Source organism: Polypterus senegalus, chromosome 10 (genome assembly GCF_016835505.1).
Source record: "Polypterus senegalus isolate Bchr_013 chromosome 10, ASM1683550v1, whole genome shotgun sequence".
Classification (NCBI taxonomy): Eukaryota; Metazoa; Chordata; class Cladistia; order Polypteriformes; family Polypteridae; genus Polypterus; species Polypterus senegalus.
Window position 1 is genome coordinate 168,310,586 of NC_053163.1, and position 20,204 is coordinate 168,330,789.

The 20,204-nt window shown below is 40.4% G+C and overlaps 1 protein-coding gene across 6 annotated transcripts in view; it reads right to left on the reverse strand.

The window, feature by feature from the left end:
- znf341 (zinc finger protein 341) overlaps positions 1-15,965 on the reverse strand; it is a 42,476-nt gene extending 26,511 nt beyond the window's left edge. For 5 of the 6 annotated variants that reach the window (XM_039767356.1, XM_039767360.1, XM_039767359.1 and 2 more), the window contains exons 1-4: positions 15,886-15,965; positions 7,318-7,425; positions 5,185-5,378; positions 331-477 (exon numbers count right to left, since the gene is read on the reverse strand). In XM_039767356.1, the coding sequence (XP_039623290.1) occupies positions 331-477; positions 5,185-5,378; positions 7,318-7,425; positions 15,886-15,916 (480 nt within the window). In that variant the 5' untranslated portion in view covers positions 15,917-15,965. Of the gene's footprint in view, positions 1-330; positions 478-5,184; positions 5,379-7,317; positions 7,426-15,808; positions 15,858-15,885 lie in introns of those variants that run through there. The other variant, XM_039767357.1, reaches the window with a different exon arrangement.
- Between the last annotated feature and the right edge of the window lie 4,239 nt (positions 15,966-20,204).

The window sequence follows — 20,204 nt, forward strand, 5'->3', positions numbered from 1 at the left end:
ATAATGACTGCTTTATTTCAAATCCATTGTGGTGGCATACAGAGCCAAAATTCTGAAAATTTTGTCACTGTCCAAATACTTACAGACATGACTGTACCTCACTGTGTCTGTAAAATATAAAAAAACATGCAACTGTGGTGCAAATTAAAATTATTTCCATCCCTCTTCATTTTAATAAACACATCCTGTTCACTGTGACAGCCCATTGGCCGACTGACTGATTCACGGGCATTCCGTGCTTTGTGCTCGCAATTAAGATGGAGTCTTATCTACAAATTTTCATAGTGGTGGAGAGCAAAGTAATTGAAAAGCACACAAAGAGGAACATACCTGCACAGATGGCTGCATAGCAGACTGGTCCATAGAAGTGAAGGCCGAGATAGCAGACATCAGTACATCATCACTGACAAGGACATTCCCCTGTACCAGTGTGTGAGCAAGGGGTGACTGAGGAACTGTAACATAGGTGGACACTGGCTAAAAAAGAAAGCCCACAGTTAGATTTTCTCACATTGTTATCTTAAGGTCCTGAAAAATTCTAAATATGAAAAGGAGTTACACTTTCCCCATGTTAAGCTAGTAGTCAGGACTTTGGCTTCAACATCTGCTAAATGCAATAAAGACAGACTAGTAGACAAAGTTTGTTCTCTCCTTATTGTGAATAACATTACAGTTCACCCCACACTGTGGCATTGACCATCTAACATGCAAAAGTGAGTTGCTGAAATGCATCTACTGCATCATCATAGTCTTCACATAATACAAACATGCTACCAATAATAAAGATAAACCTCCTAAGTTCTTTAAGTAAAGTTCTCCAAAACAAAGATTTTAATTTGATCATGACGGACCACGTCAACACCACAAAATCACTACAAAAGGTATGTAGGATGGAATGGGCTATTAATTATTAACCTGTAACAGAAGGTACAAGCACATGTAACCAGAAAGATGAAAACCATAATGTACTGTACGTGAGGACGGTCTCTTATTACATATCTGAGATGAAGATGATAAATATAAATGTAATAGAATACATTTAAAAACACTTGATATGTGGTATTTCTTGGCCTATGTGGGCTGTGACTGTGTATGTGTTTCTTGTGTCCAAGGTTTTGGGCTTGGTAGCACCCCCTATCTGTCACACAGGGCATTGATTAAAGGAACACTTTAGATGAATTCTGCAGCTCAGGGGCTCGGCATGCAGCCCCTCAATTCCAAAACAAAAAACACAGATTACACACATTGATAATCTAAATATGTAGAAGATTAAGCACACAGAAAGTGGTTTGTGAAAATGATGTAGTATCACAAGCAACTCTTAATAAGAAGCCTCATCCTGTGTATCACTTGTGATAATATGGACATTTAAATTCTCCGGACAGTACTTTAGCAGATATTCATTAAATGAATGCCAGCTACTGATAAAGTATCATTTTCTTCTTATTACAGACAAACCATGTAATTTGGAGAAAGGAACCTTCATTGAATATATTGATATCTTTTTACACTAACAAAAACACTGTCATTCTGTAAAAAGGAAAGTATTAGCAGGAAAACAAATGCTTAAGTGCTATCATAGTTTTACTATTTTACACTAAACAAAGCATCGTCTGTAGATTAAAGAATTAGGCAAAAGATCGCTAGAAATGAGGGCACACTAAGAGCCATGTGACTGACAGCACCTTTGGAATTAGGCCCCGAATAAGCTTTCAAAGCTGTAAAATGTCCAATATGTCTGCTCTTGGCGTAATGGCTTCGGTTAACTAATATTAAAACTCTTAAATATTAAAATAGGTAGTAGGAAAAAGTACCTTGGGTTGGGTTAAGGGGAGACACAACACAAATTTCCATAAAGAAAAAGATAAACAGATATTACAGAACACAATAAAGGCTGGGACTGAAAAGCTGGTCAGAAAAGTTAACACTATAAAATATATCTATCTATACCGTATATACTCGTGCTTAAGTTTTCCCGCGTATAAGTCGGGGCTTGATTTTACCGTATAATTTCCGGTATTTTATAATGTCGTTCATATAAGTTGAATGCAGAAAACTCACTCTATTGGTCCAAGAGATTACGATATGCTAACGCCCACCTGAGAGAGTAACCACGGAGCACATAGCCTTTTTTTTTGTATGTATTGTGCCTACGTGACCACACTATAATACCCAAACTATTCCGAAGCGACATTTGCACTCTTTTGTGTTTTTTGTATCTCACATCCCCATACACCTTTATGGGAAGAACATCCCTTATCTATGATGTAGCGTTCGATCAGAAGAAAATATGAAGCTTTTAAATTAAAACTGCACTGCTGGAACAAAATTTGATGCATCTGAGAAACTTGTACGAGATTGGAGGAGTCAAGAAGATGTGTTAAAAAAAAGTAAATTAAGTGTCGTATAAGTCGGGGTCTGATTTTAAGACCGATTTATATACGAATAATATATATATATATATATATATATATATATGTTTGTAAGAATTTTATTATACTGTTTTAATGTGTTTTACTGTGTATGACAATATATATATATATATATATATATATATATATATATATATATATATATACACACACACACACACACACACACACTAGCTGTGTAGGCCTGTGCTGTAATATATATATATATATATATACACACACACACACTAGCTGTGTAGGCCTGTGCTGTAAAAAGCCCAGGGTCCTAGAAACTATTGAAATCATCAGGGGAAAAAAAAAATTGAAATGTAGAGATGCCAGGTAATTGAAAGGAACTATGCTGGGCTCTCCTAGAAGGTTTCGTTTTGCTGACGTGCTCACATCGCTTATGCATTTGCGGCTAAGCGAGTTTCTGTTTCCTCGGAGGTGGAGCCCATACCCCGACTCCACCTCTCACTTCCGGGCCGGACAGACAAACACGCACACTTCCACGCGTAGACATTTACATATAAGATATATATACACATATATATTTTATACTAGCCAACCCACGGCGTACCGTATGCCGCATAATCAGGCCTATTTTTTAAATTAACATTTGAAAAATCGGTAATGTAATAAAATCAGCAACAAAAGCAACATTGCAACAATGCACGGAACGAACCAACACACAATCGTCCGTGACTGAAAACTGGCGGACCGTCCTCGCGCCTTTTCCTGCCAGACGGAGGGCTGCAAGCGCACTGCGCTCAGGCGTGGAGTGTGGAACGGCAGGAGAGGAGAAGGACGTCCACTCAGCTCCCTCCGTCATGCTAGTCTGCTGATTTCTCGTTCAGCATGCACTGCCCACTCATGTGCCCACCTCCAACTCGTCACTGGAGTCGTTGTCGTCTTTACACAGTCCAGATGCACCTGTGACTCACGTAGACGTTTCATTGCTGTGCGGTTTTGGCTGCTTTTCTATATATAATCCACCAAGACACCCGACCACGGTAGTAGCGAGGTGGGAGGGGATGTGCACAAAAGGGTAGGGACGCAACCAGTGGGAGCGGATGAGTCGCACTTAGCGGGAATTCCATGGTTTGCAGCCCGAATGGGGTTCAACGGCTTACCCACGCCTCTCTGCGCCAGGTAGACACACGCTCAATCTCATACATAATTATTAATTGAATGCTAAGCACTTCTGGAAAGACACGGTTGTCTAAAATGGATTGGTGTGAGAATACAACAGTAAGTGAATTAAAAGATGGAACTCTGGAGAGAGCAAAATACAACACCATAGTGAAGCCGTTGCATAACAAATGCCGCATAATTATTTATTGATGGTTGAACACTTCTGGAAAGACACAGTTGTCTAAAAAGGAAGGGTTTGAGGATACAACAGAAAGTGAATGAAAAGATGGAACTATGGAGAGAGCAGCATATAATTGTCCATGAGTGAAGAAGATGCATGTTTGTCGCAGATGTGAATTGCTGTGTGTAGCATGTAAAACAGTTTGCTATCGTGCACGCGGCCGTGCGTCGTAACCGAAAACTGTTTTTAAAGACTGCTTACTTCATTGGGTTTTAACCTCAGTTGGATAGGATTGTTTTAAGGATCCCATGGGATACCCCTCGCAAACCGTTTTACACGCTGCATATGGCGATTCACCTCCACGAGAAACTTGCCTCTATGAACAGTCAACGTGGCTCGGAGGTGCCAGGAATTGGTGGGCGTGGCTCCTTCCTGTGTGTGCCATAGGTGTCTTACTTGTCGGCGGCTCATTGAATCCACGCCCACTTTCCATGGTTGTCTTGCCTTAGTGAATTATATATAGATATAGATATAGATATTCAGGATGATAATGGTTATAATGACCCTGTGATGGAGTGGTGCCCTATCTATGGATTGTTCCTGCTTTGTGCCCAATGACTACTTTGATAGGCTCCCTGCAACTCTGCCCTGGATAAGCAGGTTTAGAAAATATATTGATGGATGGAGGATTATAATGATACAACAAATAATGGTATATGCACATTACTACAAAAATGATTTTCAATTAAACAACAATGCAGGAGAATGCACAAAGCATCAGAATATTTTACCAAGGTTAACTTTTATTTTAAGCTGATAAATGAAAATACACATACAAATAAGTAAAACAGCCAATATGTTACAGCGCTTCACCATTACCTCTGTATTGTTACTAGCTTATTATTACTGTTTACAAATCCATGCCCTATTGATTTGCCCTTCACAAGTAAATGAACATGACAAGCTTTGCACGACACTGAACTGACTAAAAGTTTCTGTCAGTTAGTTCTGACAGTATCCATATGTGGACTGAGGTACAACAAGGACACTACTATCATTCTTTAAATCATGCTACAAAGTTTTAGTGCTGTCAAAATGAGTCAGTGGTTAGGAGATAATATGTGAGACTAAAATAATCTGAGTCATTAAAAAATATTTTGCTTTGCACTTTTTTCAGTTGCTTTATCATGTTATCACCCAGGCCTAAATAAAAGTCAGTCAGCCATTTTTTAAAGCTGAATGAGCTCTATTTCAACCTCTTTATCAAAATCAAAATCTCATTAAAAAAAAAAAAAAGTGAAAAGTTATCCACACAGTTATAAAATACATCCTGTACAGGTTAATAAACAATCATCTTTCAACTAAAATTTTATAAATGTAAACCTGCTTCAGGCAAGAGCCAAATAACTAAAAATAACAGCCTGTCTTGTACTTCCTTGTGAAGTTTTGTACCCTTACCTGTCGACTGGAGATGGGACTGTGCTGAACAGAGTTGATGGATGGCACAGATGTGTAAGCATTGCTAGAAGAGAGTGACACTGTGGCTAGAGAAGGGGTGTTAGCCTGGCATTGCTCCCGCTTGTGGATCATAAACGCAGTGAGAGAGTTGAACTGTTTTTTACATTTCCCACACAGAAATACATCTTCATCATCTATAAAAATAGGAGTGAAGAAGAAAGAAAAAATGAAGACCACAGACAGACAGTTTCATGCATGAGCTAGACACACAAACATACAATATAACAAGAAACAATCCCTTCTTAAAAGATGGAATGTCTTCAAACGCCTCATAAAACTGTACTCTGATTAAGGCACATGTTACAATTAAAACTGCCACATCCAAACAACTACTTTTTTTTAACATACTATAAAGTTAGTCATTTTCCATTCAGCCATCCATTTTCTGCATTTGCTCAATCCAATTTAGGGTCACAAAAACTGAGAGAGTAACTATCCTAGTAGGAACAGCAACAAGCCAGGGACCAACATTAAATGGGGTGGTGGCTCACTGAAGGGCACATTTGTGCCCGCACATGCATAACATTTTTGAATCACTAATTAGCATGATGCACATCTTTAGGATGTGGAATATTTGATACTGTATATTTTTTTTTTCAAATGATACATTGTGACCACTGGGAAGGCATCTTAAAACCCCAAACATCTGACAACTGTACTGGAGACAAGCCTAGGTCAGATTACTTTTTTCTCATTTAATTCTTCACAAATGCCTTCCACTGGCTTTTTCTTCTTCACACATTATCCCTCCTGTTACAATGGCTCCTTCTGTCATCTTTGTCACTCTTCTACAGGTAAGTCTGGTCTAACTCCACTCCCTTAACTGAAAAACCTCTTTTATGCTGGACATAGAGTGTTTCTGATGTAACAATATTGAATCCAGGAAGACACTTCTGGGTCAGGTGGAATCTCTTGAGCAAAGGGGACCTCCCTCTAGCAGCACCCAAGGACTCCATCAGAGCGGTTCATTGCAGCCCAGTGGGTGTCCAATTCAGAGCACCCTCGGAGGCCTGCTGTCACCCAGCGTACAGGGTAGAACACATCTCCGCAGGAGAACGCCAGGATGTCAGTCAGCCGGTCCTAGCCTTCTATGACAACACTTTGTGAAATACATGCTTTCTATTTCACAATCATCACACCAATGATAACATTGGCATCTAAACAGTACCTTTTTTATTTAAGGACCACAATGGACATTATCTCAATGAATAATGAAAAGAAAACCAACACGTTAATCACAAAGATAATTACTAAATATGTGAATACCAAGTCAGATTGGGAGCTTATGTGTGAATTTTTCATACATTTCTTACTGAATAGCAGTTTTGATTTCTTGATTGTTTTTCTAATTTACTTGATAAACACTATCTTTCAAATATCAATACCATACGTTTCCCCAACCTCATTGGCCATTATTTTATCTAAATCAATGTATAATCCACAAAAATTAGAACATCTAATCAACACTGAATGTAAAAATGAAGGCATTCCATTAGAGAATTGAGCAAATGTATTACACAGGCAGAGTACTCTTTGGGTAGGGTTGTGATGGGACGTTATGGCTTTTTGTAAGTAGGTAAGTTTCTGAAAGGTATACACTTTTCACACAATTATGTTTCTTAACTAAATCCTGGAGAGCTAGAGTGTCTACCCTAGGATGAAAGGCACATGTAGGAACTAGACCTTGATATAAGACCAGTCCACTGCCAAGAGACACAACTCTGCATATTCTCATACTTAATAAAAAAAATAAAATTACCCAGCATATCACAGATTTGTGGTAAAGAACGGACTTGTCCCCAATCTCACCCTAACTACCTTCTTTTATATTTAACTTGAGAACATCCTTACCAGTGAGGCCTATTCCGGGTCAAACACGTAATCATTTTCATCTCATTCTTTTATCACGTTGCTTCATGATGCCATGTTACTAAGCACCGCAAATAAGTTGTAAAAGGAAATGATAAATAAAATGAAAATTCATTGAGCTCATTACACTAATTACAGAAAACAGCTGTGACAATTAGCAGGAAGCAGTCAGAGTCCTCCTTCTTGGCTAAAAACACAACTCACCCAGCTGGATGGTGGAAGCTGCCGATACGTTCTGGTTGGATGGGTCTGTCACTCCACTTTGTCCATCCAAAAGAGACTGAACAGCCAGGACTGTCTGATTGTCCATCCCTGAGAAAGGCGAGCATGCATGAGAAACTCTAGTGAATTATGGGTAACAGAATTTTCAATTCAACAGAATTATTAAAAAAGTAAATAATCCCAGTGCCTTATATAATTAAAAAAATATTTAAATTAAAGACAAAAACAAATTAGCCATGCACAAAAATCTCTAGTCTTCATTAGGGCTGCAACAACTAGTCGACGTAATCGACAACGTCGACTACAAAAAATCGTTGATGTGTCATAAACAGAACCTTCAATACAGGCTCCAGTCACAAAGAACCACATTGGTTTTTGTAACTGCAATGCACTACATGAACATCTGGGGGCAGTATCGTTTATTATTGTTTGTCAAGACTGCGCACATTCCTACCAACGAAGAACGACGTCAGAGGAGAAGAAGAATATACAGGAAAATAAACGCGGTTGCAAAGGCGAGTCGGATAGAGGAGATGGAAAAAAATTGAGACATAAACTTTCTAAAGTGTGGGAGCCCTTCACCGAAAAAGAAATAAAAAGTTGAATGCAGACTAAGCAAAGCGGAGCTTTCTTTTCATAGCAGCACATACATGAGCATCTGAAATGCAAGCATCCTGGAGCTGTGATGCTGCCATCGCTTGAGAGGTAAGTTTTAGAGAGTAAGGTTAGTGTCACATGTTAACGTTGATGTTTGTGTTATAATGTGTATATCAAGGTTTCGACAATGATAGTTAACCCTAAAACCAACACATACTTGGAGGTTAATGCACTCTTGGATGCCAAATACTTTTTACCTGCACCTTTTAAGTAAACGTCACAATTCACAAAGAAAATGTGAAATTTTAACGGAACACATTTTTTTCATGCAAAGAGCATCACAATTACTGCAACACTGATCATTTTACACACTGCAAATGAACTGTAAAAATTATTAAAAAAAAAACACTTCTGCGATAATCTATTATTATATGTTCAAGGTGCAACTGAAGCCATTAATGAAATTCAGTAAACCACCGAGCCAACTACGCTTGAACTGGCTGCACGCAAACACACAGAGGTAAACGCTGATGATTGCAGGCTCGTCTAGTGCAGGGGCTGAATCCCACAGACAAAGTGCTATATAAGTGCTATAGTTCTGTCGAGGCCGGCAGTGTTCGTCAGCTGGCAGCCGGTTGCAGCATTAAATGAATATACATCGTTGCATATACTTGGCTTCGGCATGCTTCCAAATTGCACTGGAAACCGACTCTAGCCAGTTGCGGCATTCAACGAACGTACTTTTCCAAATATACTCCGCTCCGGAGTGATGGCAAATTGCGGTGGTAAACAGCGGTTTAAGAAAAGCGCTATATAAATGTAAAGAAATAAAGAATTAAGTGAATATAATTTCAGTTATGTTTGGTAACCTGTTTGGAGCTATAGTAAACGAGTGAATAGGAGTAGTTGAGCCGTCCTAGTTTTTTTTTTCTTCTTTTTTCGTATAATATTTGAGTTCATATGAATAGTAAACCATCTCTAACTAATGTTAGGTAACTTGTGTTTTGGAGCATATCAGCAATTAGCTTGTTACATAATTTAGTCCGTTATTTTTTTATTTTTGCATAATATAGTACATGATGTGGTAAACTACAACAGTTTTCCTTCAGAGTGTGATGATTAAAACATCTTTGCCTGCAAAATCATTCTTGTGTATTCCTGCTACTTTTACTTTCTCTGAGCGTCTCCTCTCTGCAGCTGGGAACATCGTCTCAAAGAAGAGAGGCAGACTCACACCAGAGCATGTCGAAATGCTCACGTTCCTGCACTGCAATCAGGAATATATGAACTGAATCTTTTATAAACTGTACATTATTGTTTTATTTTATTTTATTTTAATTGAAGCTTTATTTAAACTTTTGGACTTTTAAGACACACCAGTGGCCATTTTTGGTTAAGTTAAATGCACTTTTTTTTTTGTTTAAAGACTATGTGCACTTTAGTTTGTATTGTTTAATGTATTTCTTTTTTATACTGATGGTCACACTAATATAAATCATCTGATTATTTTCAAATTCATAGCTTTCACTGGTTGTTATTTTAGTTATTATTAATTTTAATCGTGTTAATGCAGAGACATCAGGGTGACATTCACAGATGAGGTAAGACATGCACTGGAGCCCAGAACAAGATGTGCAACCACAGGTCGTAGGCATGAAAATAGTCAGGTAGGAAATAATCGTGACTAATCGACTAAAAAATTGAATGATTAGTCAACTACCAAAATAATCCTTAGTTGCAGCCCTAGTCTTCATGTGGCTTTAAATTTAATTATTAACAAACTTGATGCAAAATACTGCTTACAGTGCTGCTAGCGTGGAAAAACAGAGTGCATCTGTCAGAAATACACAGAATTGCTCTAATTCATTAATCTAAAAAAGTCACCTCATCACACAGTTGCATACTTTGCACTAAAGGTGATATTTTAAGCAACTGCTGAGAAAGAAAAAAAAAGAAAAAAAAAAAAAGTGGTAAACTGACATCAGTTGTAACTGCAAATTCATATTCAGTGCCCACAGTAAGGCAATATAACGAAGGGCTGCAGGGGCTGAAAGACCTTTGTAAAACAGTCAGTCAGTCAGTTATTGTCCAACCCGCTATATCCTAACACAGGGCCATGGGGGTCTGCTGGAGCAAATCCCAGCCAACACAGGGCGCAAGACAGGAACAAATCCCAGGCAGGGCGCCAGCCCACAGCAGGGCACCCACACACCAAGCACACACTAGGGACAATTTAGGACTGCCAATGCACCAAACCTGCATGTCTTTGGACTGTGGGAGGAAACCGGAGCACATGGAGGAAACCCACGCAGACATGGGGAGAACATGCAAACTCCACAGACATATATTTTAAAGAGTTTTTTTGTGAATATTATAAAGAAAATGTTACATTTTTATTTTAGGACCATTATTGTAAATCCCTACATTAGAAAACATTAAATATACACAATCATGAAATAAACAGCTGAAAAGTAAACAAATAAATACGGTTAACACATATAATTATAACAGTGGGAAATACAAACAAAACAGCTTTCAGCTGCTACTGGCTGGCCACCTATGGCTCATCTCATTAGAAGAACGCTGAAAATGCTCATTCGCATTTCTTTTTCATAAAAGTACGACTGCACAACTTTTCTAAAGTGGAGAGGAAAGCCTTCAGATGTGGTTCCATGTTATTATAAGCATATTGCACAGTTTCATAGTACATAAGCAAGACATACTGTACTTCTGAGCAAGTGTGCTTTAGATCAAAGCTTTTATTTCTAGTCTGACATAGTTACTTGCCCCTGTCCAACTTCCTCTCCAGTATCCGAGAGGATTCACACCGAGGTTTTTCTCAAAAGGGAGCAACATATCAAGTGTTCCCTGAATACCAGCTTCATTCTAAAATCCATTTGAGTGAGCAATTTGAATCTCTTATTTTACATGCAGGCTAGATGAGAAACGGTTCTACGCAGCTAGATACGTGACAAGAAATGACAAATTACTAACTTTCAGCCAGATATGCGACAATAAAATGACAAACTGATTACTTTCACTCCAAACATTATTTTTCTAGCCACACTGAGTACTTTGAGAGACTAATAATACTAATATACCAAACATCCATCCATTTTCTAACCCGCTGAATCCGAATACAGGGTCATGGGGGTCTGAGCTTAATTCAAATTTAAAATAAAACATTCCCTTCACGAAAATAAGAGCAGCAAAAAAACTGCAAATTGCTATATATTGTTATGGTATATGTTTACTGCAGGGGTCTCCAACTCCAGTTCTGGAGAGCTATTGTGGCTGCAGGTTTTCATTCTAACCCTTTTCTTAATTAGTGACCAGATTTTGCTGTTAATTAACTTTTTGCCTTAATTTTAATTGATGCACAACTTAAGACTTATGCCCCTTATTTTTTTTTTCCTTAATTAGCAAAAATTGTCCCTAGTGTATGCTTGGTGTGTGTGTGTGTGTGTGTGTGTGTGTGTGTGCCCTGCGGTGGGATGGCACCCTGCCCAGGATTTGTTCCTGCCTTGCGTCCTGTGTTGGCTGGGATTGGCTCCAGCAGACCCCCGTGACGCTGTGTTAGGATATAGCAGGTTGGATGATGGATGGATGGATGGATGGATAGCAACCAAACAATATTAAGACAAAAAGTGAACCAACACATAAACAACAACAACCTGCGTCCATCACACAATAACTGAAAATAAAGAAAGGTGAAGGCTTCAGTAATGTTGATCTGCTCAGGTCCACATGCTCTTAAAAAAAGAACACCAACAGTTTTGGAAATGTCTGCCATGGCAGAATGAGAGCCATGGAATTAAATAACGGGTTTAATTAGCAACAAGAACTGGCTTCAATGAAGTGAAGATGGTCGGAGTTCGAGGCCCCAACGGAGTTGGTCATCTGTTGCCTCACTTCACATCAAATTTATGTTTAGGTTTAAGGAAATTCAGCAGTCAGAGTCCCAAGAAAAGGCAAATAGTTAATGAGTAGCAAAAACTGGTCACTGATTAAGAAAAGATTTAGAATGAAAACTTGCAGCCACAGTAACTCTCCAGGACTGGAATTGGAGACCCCTGGTTTAGTGGCAGCTTTGTAGGCTAGGAAGACTAGGTGTTTGTCCACCTTTCCCAATGTAAGTGATTCAGATAGGAGCAGTCAAATAGGTCTTTATTATAATCAAGGGTATTAAGTGATTAAAGGTAAATCCTTAACCTAAATCAGAGAACACCAAGTCCCGCAGCTTGTTGGTCACCCTGCTATATCAAATGCAGGAAGACAACTAAAACTTCACTACTATGAGATTCAGCAGATGCCGGACATCAATGGTGGGTGCAAGTGTAGTAAAGCAAGTCTAAATACAGTAGTCAGAGGCATACAATGCATAATTATTTACTTTGTTTCCTACTTCTCTTAAACACCATGATGTACAGTACACTCTTTATGAAAGTATCGCTAAAACTGCCAACAGTAGAAAAACATAATACTAAAAATATTTTTTACACAATGGATACATTAGTCCTCATAACTATGCTTTTTTTAGTTATGGCTTGTGAGATGCTATAGTCTAATCCAGCAACAACTAATGAAATATCACAACATTAAATTTAGCTCCTGGCCTTTCTTTAAACATTAGCAGATCTTATAAATTGGTTTTGCACTACTTATCATGTCTTACGGTTCAGAAACATCTTTTCTTTCTTTAGCTTTATTTTACTCTGTAGTAATTTAAACAGGTCTTACTTTCTTGCCAGTCTGTAAATCAATGCTATTTCTGCCAATCCAAACACAAACATAGACAGTCAAGAGCTGGGCTGATAAGAACGGCCAAACAATCGACTCAGCAAACACTTCATAACCTTACAATACATTACTGTGAGGCAATTTAAGTCAATACAACAAGTATTTGTTTACTTATGGTAGGGGTCCTCAGTCACGGTCCCGGAGAGCCGCAGTGGCTGCAGGTTTTTGCTCCAACCCAGTTGCTTAATAAAAAGCACTTATTGCTAAAGTAACACTTCTGCTTCACTTTAGTGATTTTGAGCCCTTATTGCTTCATTTGGTCTTAAACAGCTATTTTAATTGCTCCTTATTATCAATAACATGCAAATGACAAGAGAGAGCAGCATTTCTCCATTTAGCTTCTTTACATTTACACCTGTGTGTATTTATCTGCACTGTTGGGTTTAATTAAATACTTGGAAGAAAAATGAAGAGAAAAAAGTGAAGGACTGAGAATTACTCGTCCATTTTAGCCTTCAAATCATTTGCATGATAGAAAGGGAAAGAAAATCTAGGATATGAGAATGACCTGACGTCGCAGAGTTAATTTAATTTCATAGCTTGTTAGTGCTTTATTGGCAAGAATTGCTTTCTAATTAAGCAACCAGGTCAGAACAAAAACCTGCAGCCACTGCGGCTCTCCAGGACTGGGATTGAGGACCCCTGACTTATGGTAAAGTTAGGCATATATTTAAATTCTAATATTTAATGCTAACATGCTCTGACATCATTAAACTGCACACAAAAAAAGAAGAGTTAAACATAATCATCAGCCACTGTGAATCCAAAAATAAGCATGATGCCTGTGATCATTGTCTTCCATTTTAAAAATATGTTTAGTCAAACATATTTATAGGTTTCTGTTGCCGGACTGCTCGCAGCACACTCTTTTCTGTTTGGCTATGTGATGGAGTCCTACAAGTGATCAGCATAGCGGTATGTGTGCTTCATGCTTTACGCCTGGTGCTCCTAGTAACAATACACTTATTTTTTTTCAGTATGATAAGTACTGTGTTAGGTTACTTGTTGCTTTAAAAAGTAATCTTAACTTAACGCACATTACTTTTTACACGTTACCCTACTACAATCACGACTGTGTTGCCGAGTTTAGTACTGTGTGTTCAGCTCACCAACATAAATGTAATGGTTTCTGAAATATTAAGACAGATTATTTCAGACAGGAGAAGGAAAAATGTGATCTCCCGAATGTATCATGTAGACAATTCTACCTGTGGCTGCTGAAAGCGTGCGTGAAGCGAATACACGTGCAGGCTGACAGAGTGTAATGGACATGTGCAGTCTACAGAATCCTTAACAGTAACTCGGTTAAGGGTTTACAAGGCCACACAATCAGGTTATTCACTGAGAGATCTACCTCTGTTAACAAGGTTTCTCAGAGGCCAATAACTCGGTTTCTCTAAGCAGAATCAGGCTTTACATGGCATTTTAGAAATCAGGTTTCTGTGAACAACCAGGTTACTGAAGTGCATGTAAACGCACTGAATTGACAACAAAAGTCTACCATAAACTTGTAGAGCACAAAGTATTAAAAAAACCATACAAAAAAAAGACATCATGCTAGAATTCTAACGTAAACTGATGTTAAAATTAATAAGTGTACATAAAACTAACAGCTTCTACAACTTTTTTCAATATAGGATCCATGAGAACTAGAGTCTATGTATCAAAATCACATACAAAAAAAACATCCTCATGCTTGAACTCAAAAGTACCCGTTTAATGTTAAAAGTAACAAGTGTGCATATAACTAACAACTTACTATAGATTTTTCCCACCCCCAATACATGAAATAAGGAGAACTAGGGTTTATCTTAAAGCTGCTAGAACGCCAAGTATCAAAATCACATACAAAATAATCCTGATACCTCATTCATGAATTTTAACATTAATATAAACATCGAATAGAATTACAAGTGTAAATACAACCGGCCAACTTTCTGATGCTGCCCCGCCCCCAAATATAGGATTACGGAGAACTGGAGTCGATCGGGAATGAACTCGAATCGGCACCCTTTGCACATCACATTGTACTTATCCACGTCCCAGTTAATGAGTGTCGATCACGGCGATCGTCATCTCCAAGCGTTCTGCATGCACACCCCAAGCTCGACTGCTTCTCGTCGTAACTGAACGGTACAAGCTGCCCAGGAGTAACAATCGAATCAATCCGACCTGCATACACGGAAGTGCTTTCTCCGAAGGGTGTCCCCCTACCGATGCGTGCCCGTTATCCATCCATTCTCGTGCTATAGCTGCATATCTAGAGACCAGGTTCGCGGGGAAGCATCCTAACCTCTTAATTGGGTGCACATTGCCGTTTATTAGGGCAGCATACAGTGCAAAGCAGTTAAAACCTAACGCCAGTCCATCTGTAGTGCACGCTCATCAGGCTAATTTAGGGTCGCAAAATAACGGGACTGTCACGTCTTCAGAATGAGGGGGAAGAAGAAGAAGACAACAGTCGCAGAATAATCCATGCGAACAACATGCAGGCTGTGCTGCGACTTGAACCTAAGCTCTGGGTCAGTTAAGCAGCAGCAATGCTAGACGACAGCGATGTGATTTCTCTATTTTAAGTCATACACGAAAAGGCCAGCGTACCCGGTGACTGTGCCCACTTTCAAGGCTCGCACCCCCCAACCCCCGTTAACTGCACACCTCACGTACCTTCCCGTAACCGCCCGTCACTTTGGCATTACGCACCGCAGCAGGAGCTTAGCAAACGTGGCCAGCTGCCGGTCATCCGGGATCGAAGCGCAATTTACGCCGCAGTGAGAGAACGCGACGTAAAGTTAAAGCCACGGCGCATTAAGTTCACAGGCGGGGGACATTAGAAAGTGTCTATTACCCGAAAGCTTCCACACACGACCATTCGGTTTTAAACAGTAAAAGAAAGTCGTGAAAAAAAACCCGAGTGGGTAAGCCCGCATCCCCAGTGCCTGCTAGCTGCGCTGCTCTGCCTGCCTGCCTGCCTGCCAGCCAAAGCCTTCCTTCCCCTAAACTCTTGACTGCAGTCCACCGCAACGGCTTCGACACGACCCCTGCCGGACGCTGGCTGCCCAAGGTGCTGTCCAACCTGCCCTTCTTCCGCTCCTCTCGTGTCACACCACGCCAAAGACAATCGACTGCCTTGTTTTCTCTTGTAATTATTACCTTCTAATGCTTCAAATATAGCTTGCGCCATCTTGTACTTGTGTGCATGCAACTGGCATGCTGGGAAATTGAGAAACAGGAAAAAGGCGCGCGGCGGCGAACGTCTACTGCCCGCCCGGGAGGCGCTGAGCAGAGGAGAGGAGACGGCGCGCGCGCGGAAAGGCAGTCAGTCAGATGAGCGAGCAGGCAGGCTGGCGGCATTGAGCGAGTGCGGCTGGTATGGGCACAGAGGGACGAGGAGAAGAAACGACGGGCCGTTACTTGCTGTCATCATTTCATGCATTTATTTTCATTTGTTATCCCATCCACGGCCGGACTTCATCACGGGCTAATGCGGCCGTGCCAACTGAGAATGATCGTCACGTAACTGTCCTCCCTGGCCATCGGACCTTACTCTTATTCTATGTTATTTAATGTTAACTGATTTTAATTTTTTACTATGTCTGTTATTTTTCTATCCTTCATTATGTAAAGCACTTTGCGCTACATTTCTTGTATGAAAATGTGCTATATAAATAAATGTAACTTTTAAAGATGTACTTCACTGATCTCCAGTTTACAGGACAAATTTCTTGGAGTGCCAATAACTGATATGAAGTGAAGTGGGCACAACACATTTCCGCTATCGTCAAGAAGGCTTACTAGCACCTTTACCTCCTCAGGTTTACTTTTCTCCGAGTCTGTAACCCCTACATGTGCACAGGGGGGTCCTTTCCTCATTTGGCTGCATTACATCCTGGTCAGGGCCGTCTTAACAGCATTATAGGCCCCCGGGGTTAAGCAGTGCACTGGGGCCCCTACCTACACAACCACTCACAGGAATAAAAAGGTAAATGGTCTATAAAATGAAACATATATTTATTGTATTGGTACTGATTGGTACAAAATCAGTGTTTAAACATTAAAACACCTGTTGTACAGCAAAGATTAATCAGCACAAATGTGTGAACAATATAACAAGAGCCTTGAAAAAACACAAGCATTTCAACATATAAATGATACTCCATTGGTAAACCATACAGATGGAGTTGGCACAGGATGAAATGACTATGAATTATTAATCAAGTGTTCAATGCAAACATTTGCGAAATTTCTTTGCAGAGAATTGAGCTGAAGTGACATTAACATTTACTGTTTTACGAGATCCGTACACATACAGGCACCCGAGGTGGCCGTGATACTAAATCAGAGACAAATGCCAATGTCCACCTGTAACACATTTAACAAATATTTATAGTTTAGTAGAGCCTAATATTTACTTATTGACAGCAAGCCACAACATACATAGATTAGCATGAGACCCCTATGCTCGTGGGGCCTCCGGGCAACTGCCCAGCATGCCCATGCATTAAGACAGCCCTGATCCTGGGGTGGCACCTACTCAGCTCAAGATCATAAAGCTCTGTGGAGGGTGGTGAAGGTGGCACAGAATATTACCAGTCCCCAGTTGCCTTCTGTTCAGGACATTTACAGCACTTGCTGGCTTAGAAAGGCAAACTGTACTATTAAAGTCTTCAGCCATCCTGGGCAGTCGCTTATATTAATCTTTATTTCTGGTAAATGGTGCTGCACTGGAAACACATGTTCTCTCTGTGTCATTGTGTGATTGTGTCTGGCACTCACACCAGCAGATTTAAGGGTAGTTACTAACCACATGTTGTAATTTTATTATAACAGATTATATATTATAACAGATCTATATATACAAAATGCTAAGGTGTGTCTGTCTGCCATGCGATTACCTGCAAACTGCGGGGGCTAGAGCCTTGATCTTGGTCTTACTCAAGTGCTTATGATGTAATATGTTCCTGAAGTTCTAAAACTTTTAGGTAGTGGCAACCTGATGGACATAAAGGGTGGCAAAGTGAACTTTGGTTGTGTGTTTACCACAAAGTGACAGAAAAGCCAAGTGATAACCACTATAGTGTGTGTACCCGGCTGGGACACCCTGACTATGGAAGGACTGGGAGAGAGAGAGTATTTCCAGGACAGTTTCTCCCCCGGACCGACACCAGTAGGGCCACAGGTCCCAACAGGATTGAGCTTCTATGCCACCAGGGGGCACATGGATGTTTTCAGGACCCTATTTGACCCTACTTCAGCCACAACCAGAAGTGCTACTAGAAGAAGCTCTTTGGGCACCTGGAGTCCTTCCGGGTCCCCTATAAAAAAGGGGCCAGACACCAGAAGTCATCGGCCAGAGTCGGGAGGAAGAGGACAAAGCCTGTAGAAAGGACTGAAGGTGACGGCGAAAAGACTGCACTTGCCTTGTGTGCCGTGGAAGGCAACTGTATAAATAAATCGTGTGCTGTGTGGACTAGAATTAGTGTCCTGCCTGTCTGAGTCAGAGTTAGGGTGGCTGAATGTGCCAGGGCATCACAAATCGCATAAAAAAAAAAGAAGAGCGGCGACATCTGCTGAGTATCAAGCAAATCACAGGAGGTGATTAAGTGAAGAAGAAGAATAAGTAAGAAAAAGCAGACATGACGCTGAAACACATACACATACTAGAACGGGTAAAAAGGACAAAAAACATACAAAAGCGTTGATTTTTACATCCTTACATCAATGTTTCTTTGAAGACCTCATTCTTAAACCTGCTTTACCTGATTCAGAGTTGTGTGGGGCCAGAGCTGGCAGGAAAAGTTCATTGCAGGCCTTCTTATAAACACATCTGGTTTACAGCCAATTTAGCTAACCTGGATATCTTTAGGAGATGTGCGAGGAAAACATGTTGACTCCACTGAGACAACAGCCAGGTGTGGGATTTGAACCTGGAACTCTGGGTCTGTGCAGGGGTGTCGAGAGCCAATGCCAGATTTTTACCTCTTTGTGGTTTAGTGGCAGGTGAAGCTGGTCCCTCTGTGGAGTTTCTGAGCCAACCGAAGAAAAGGGAGGGCTCCCTGTGGGTGGTCATGCCAGTTTAATGGAGTGGGGGTCCTCTATAACAACAACATTTATTTATATTGCAAATTTTCATACAAAAACTGTAGCTCAAGGTGCAAGGTTAATGAAAATAAAGAACAATATATTGGGGCCTTCTTACGAGCGAAGGGCATTTTGATTCACTTTACTGATTTGATTCTCTCAACTACCCATTTAAATGAATCGATTCTTTTGATTAGTTTGATTTATTTCGAATTCAGTGTATATTAGTAGGGCGGCATGGTGGCGCAGCGGTAGTGCTGCTGCCTCGCAGTTAGGAGACTGTTCTCCCTGTGTCTGCATGGGTTTCCTCCCACAGTCCAAAGACATGCAGGTGCATTGTCGATCTTAAATTGTCCCTAGTGTGTGCTTGGTGTATCTGTGTGTGCCCCGAGGTGGGCTGGCACCCTGCCCGGGGATTTGTTCCTGCTTTGTGCCGTGTCCTGGCTGGGATTGGCTCCAGCAGAACCCCGTGACCATGTGTTAGGCTATAGCAGGCTGGAAAATGACTGACTATATGTTGGTAGTGGTGGGGGAAGTCCTTCTGCTCCCATCACAATATAATATGTAATTTAATAATTTGTACATTACTTTCAAATGTGTATATGTATAAAAAATAAAAGTTAATTTACATTAAATTTGTTATATATACATATATAATTCATTATGTATTTAACATGAAAAATCATATGCCAAATACAAAGCATGGCAACGCATTTAAGATCCATCCATCCATTATCCAACCCGCAATATCATAACTACAGGGTAACGGGGGTCTGCTGGAGCCAATCCCAGCCAACACAGGGCGCAAGGCAGGGAACAAACCACGGGCAGGGCGCGCACACACATATACACCAAGCACACACTAGGGACAATTTTGAATCGCCAATGCACCAAATCTGCATGTCTTTGGACTGTGGGAGGAAACCGGAGCAACAAGAGGAAACCCACATAGATACGGGGAGAACATGCAAACCCAGGTCTCCTAACTGCGAGGCAGCAGCGCTACCCACTGCGCCACCCTCACATTTATGATGCATAATAAAAATAAGACGTTTCGTTACAGAATAGAATTGTGCAGCTTGGTAATGTGTCGTTCACGAATCAAACCAATCAAAGCTTACAAGTAGGCGTTTTTTGCGCATGCGTTTTAATACTCCCGCTGAGCTGAGCTCTACTGAACCGATTCGTTCGTGCTCACGAATCGATGTGCGTGAATCACGGAAAAGAGTCCTTTTAAAAGAAGGAATCGTTCGTTAATCGCCCATCACTACTTCTTTCGAGCCCGTCACCCCCCACCGTTCTTGTTGGTCCTGGGTCTGTGAAGCAGCAGCGCTAACTACTGCACCACCATGTCTCATGACTCAGTATGAAACATCCCATATGTAATTAGC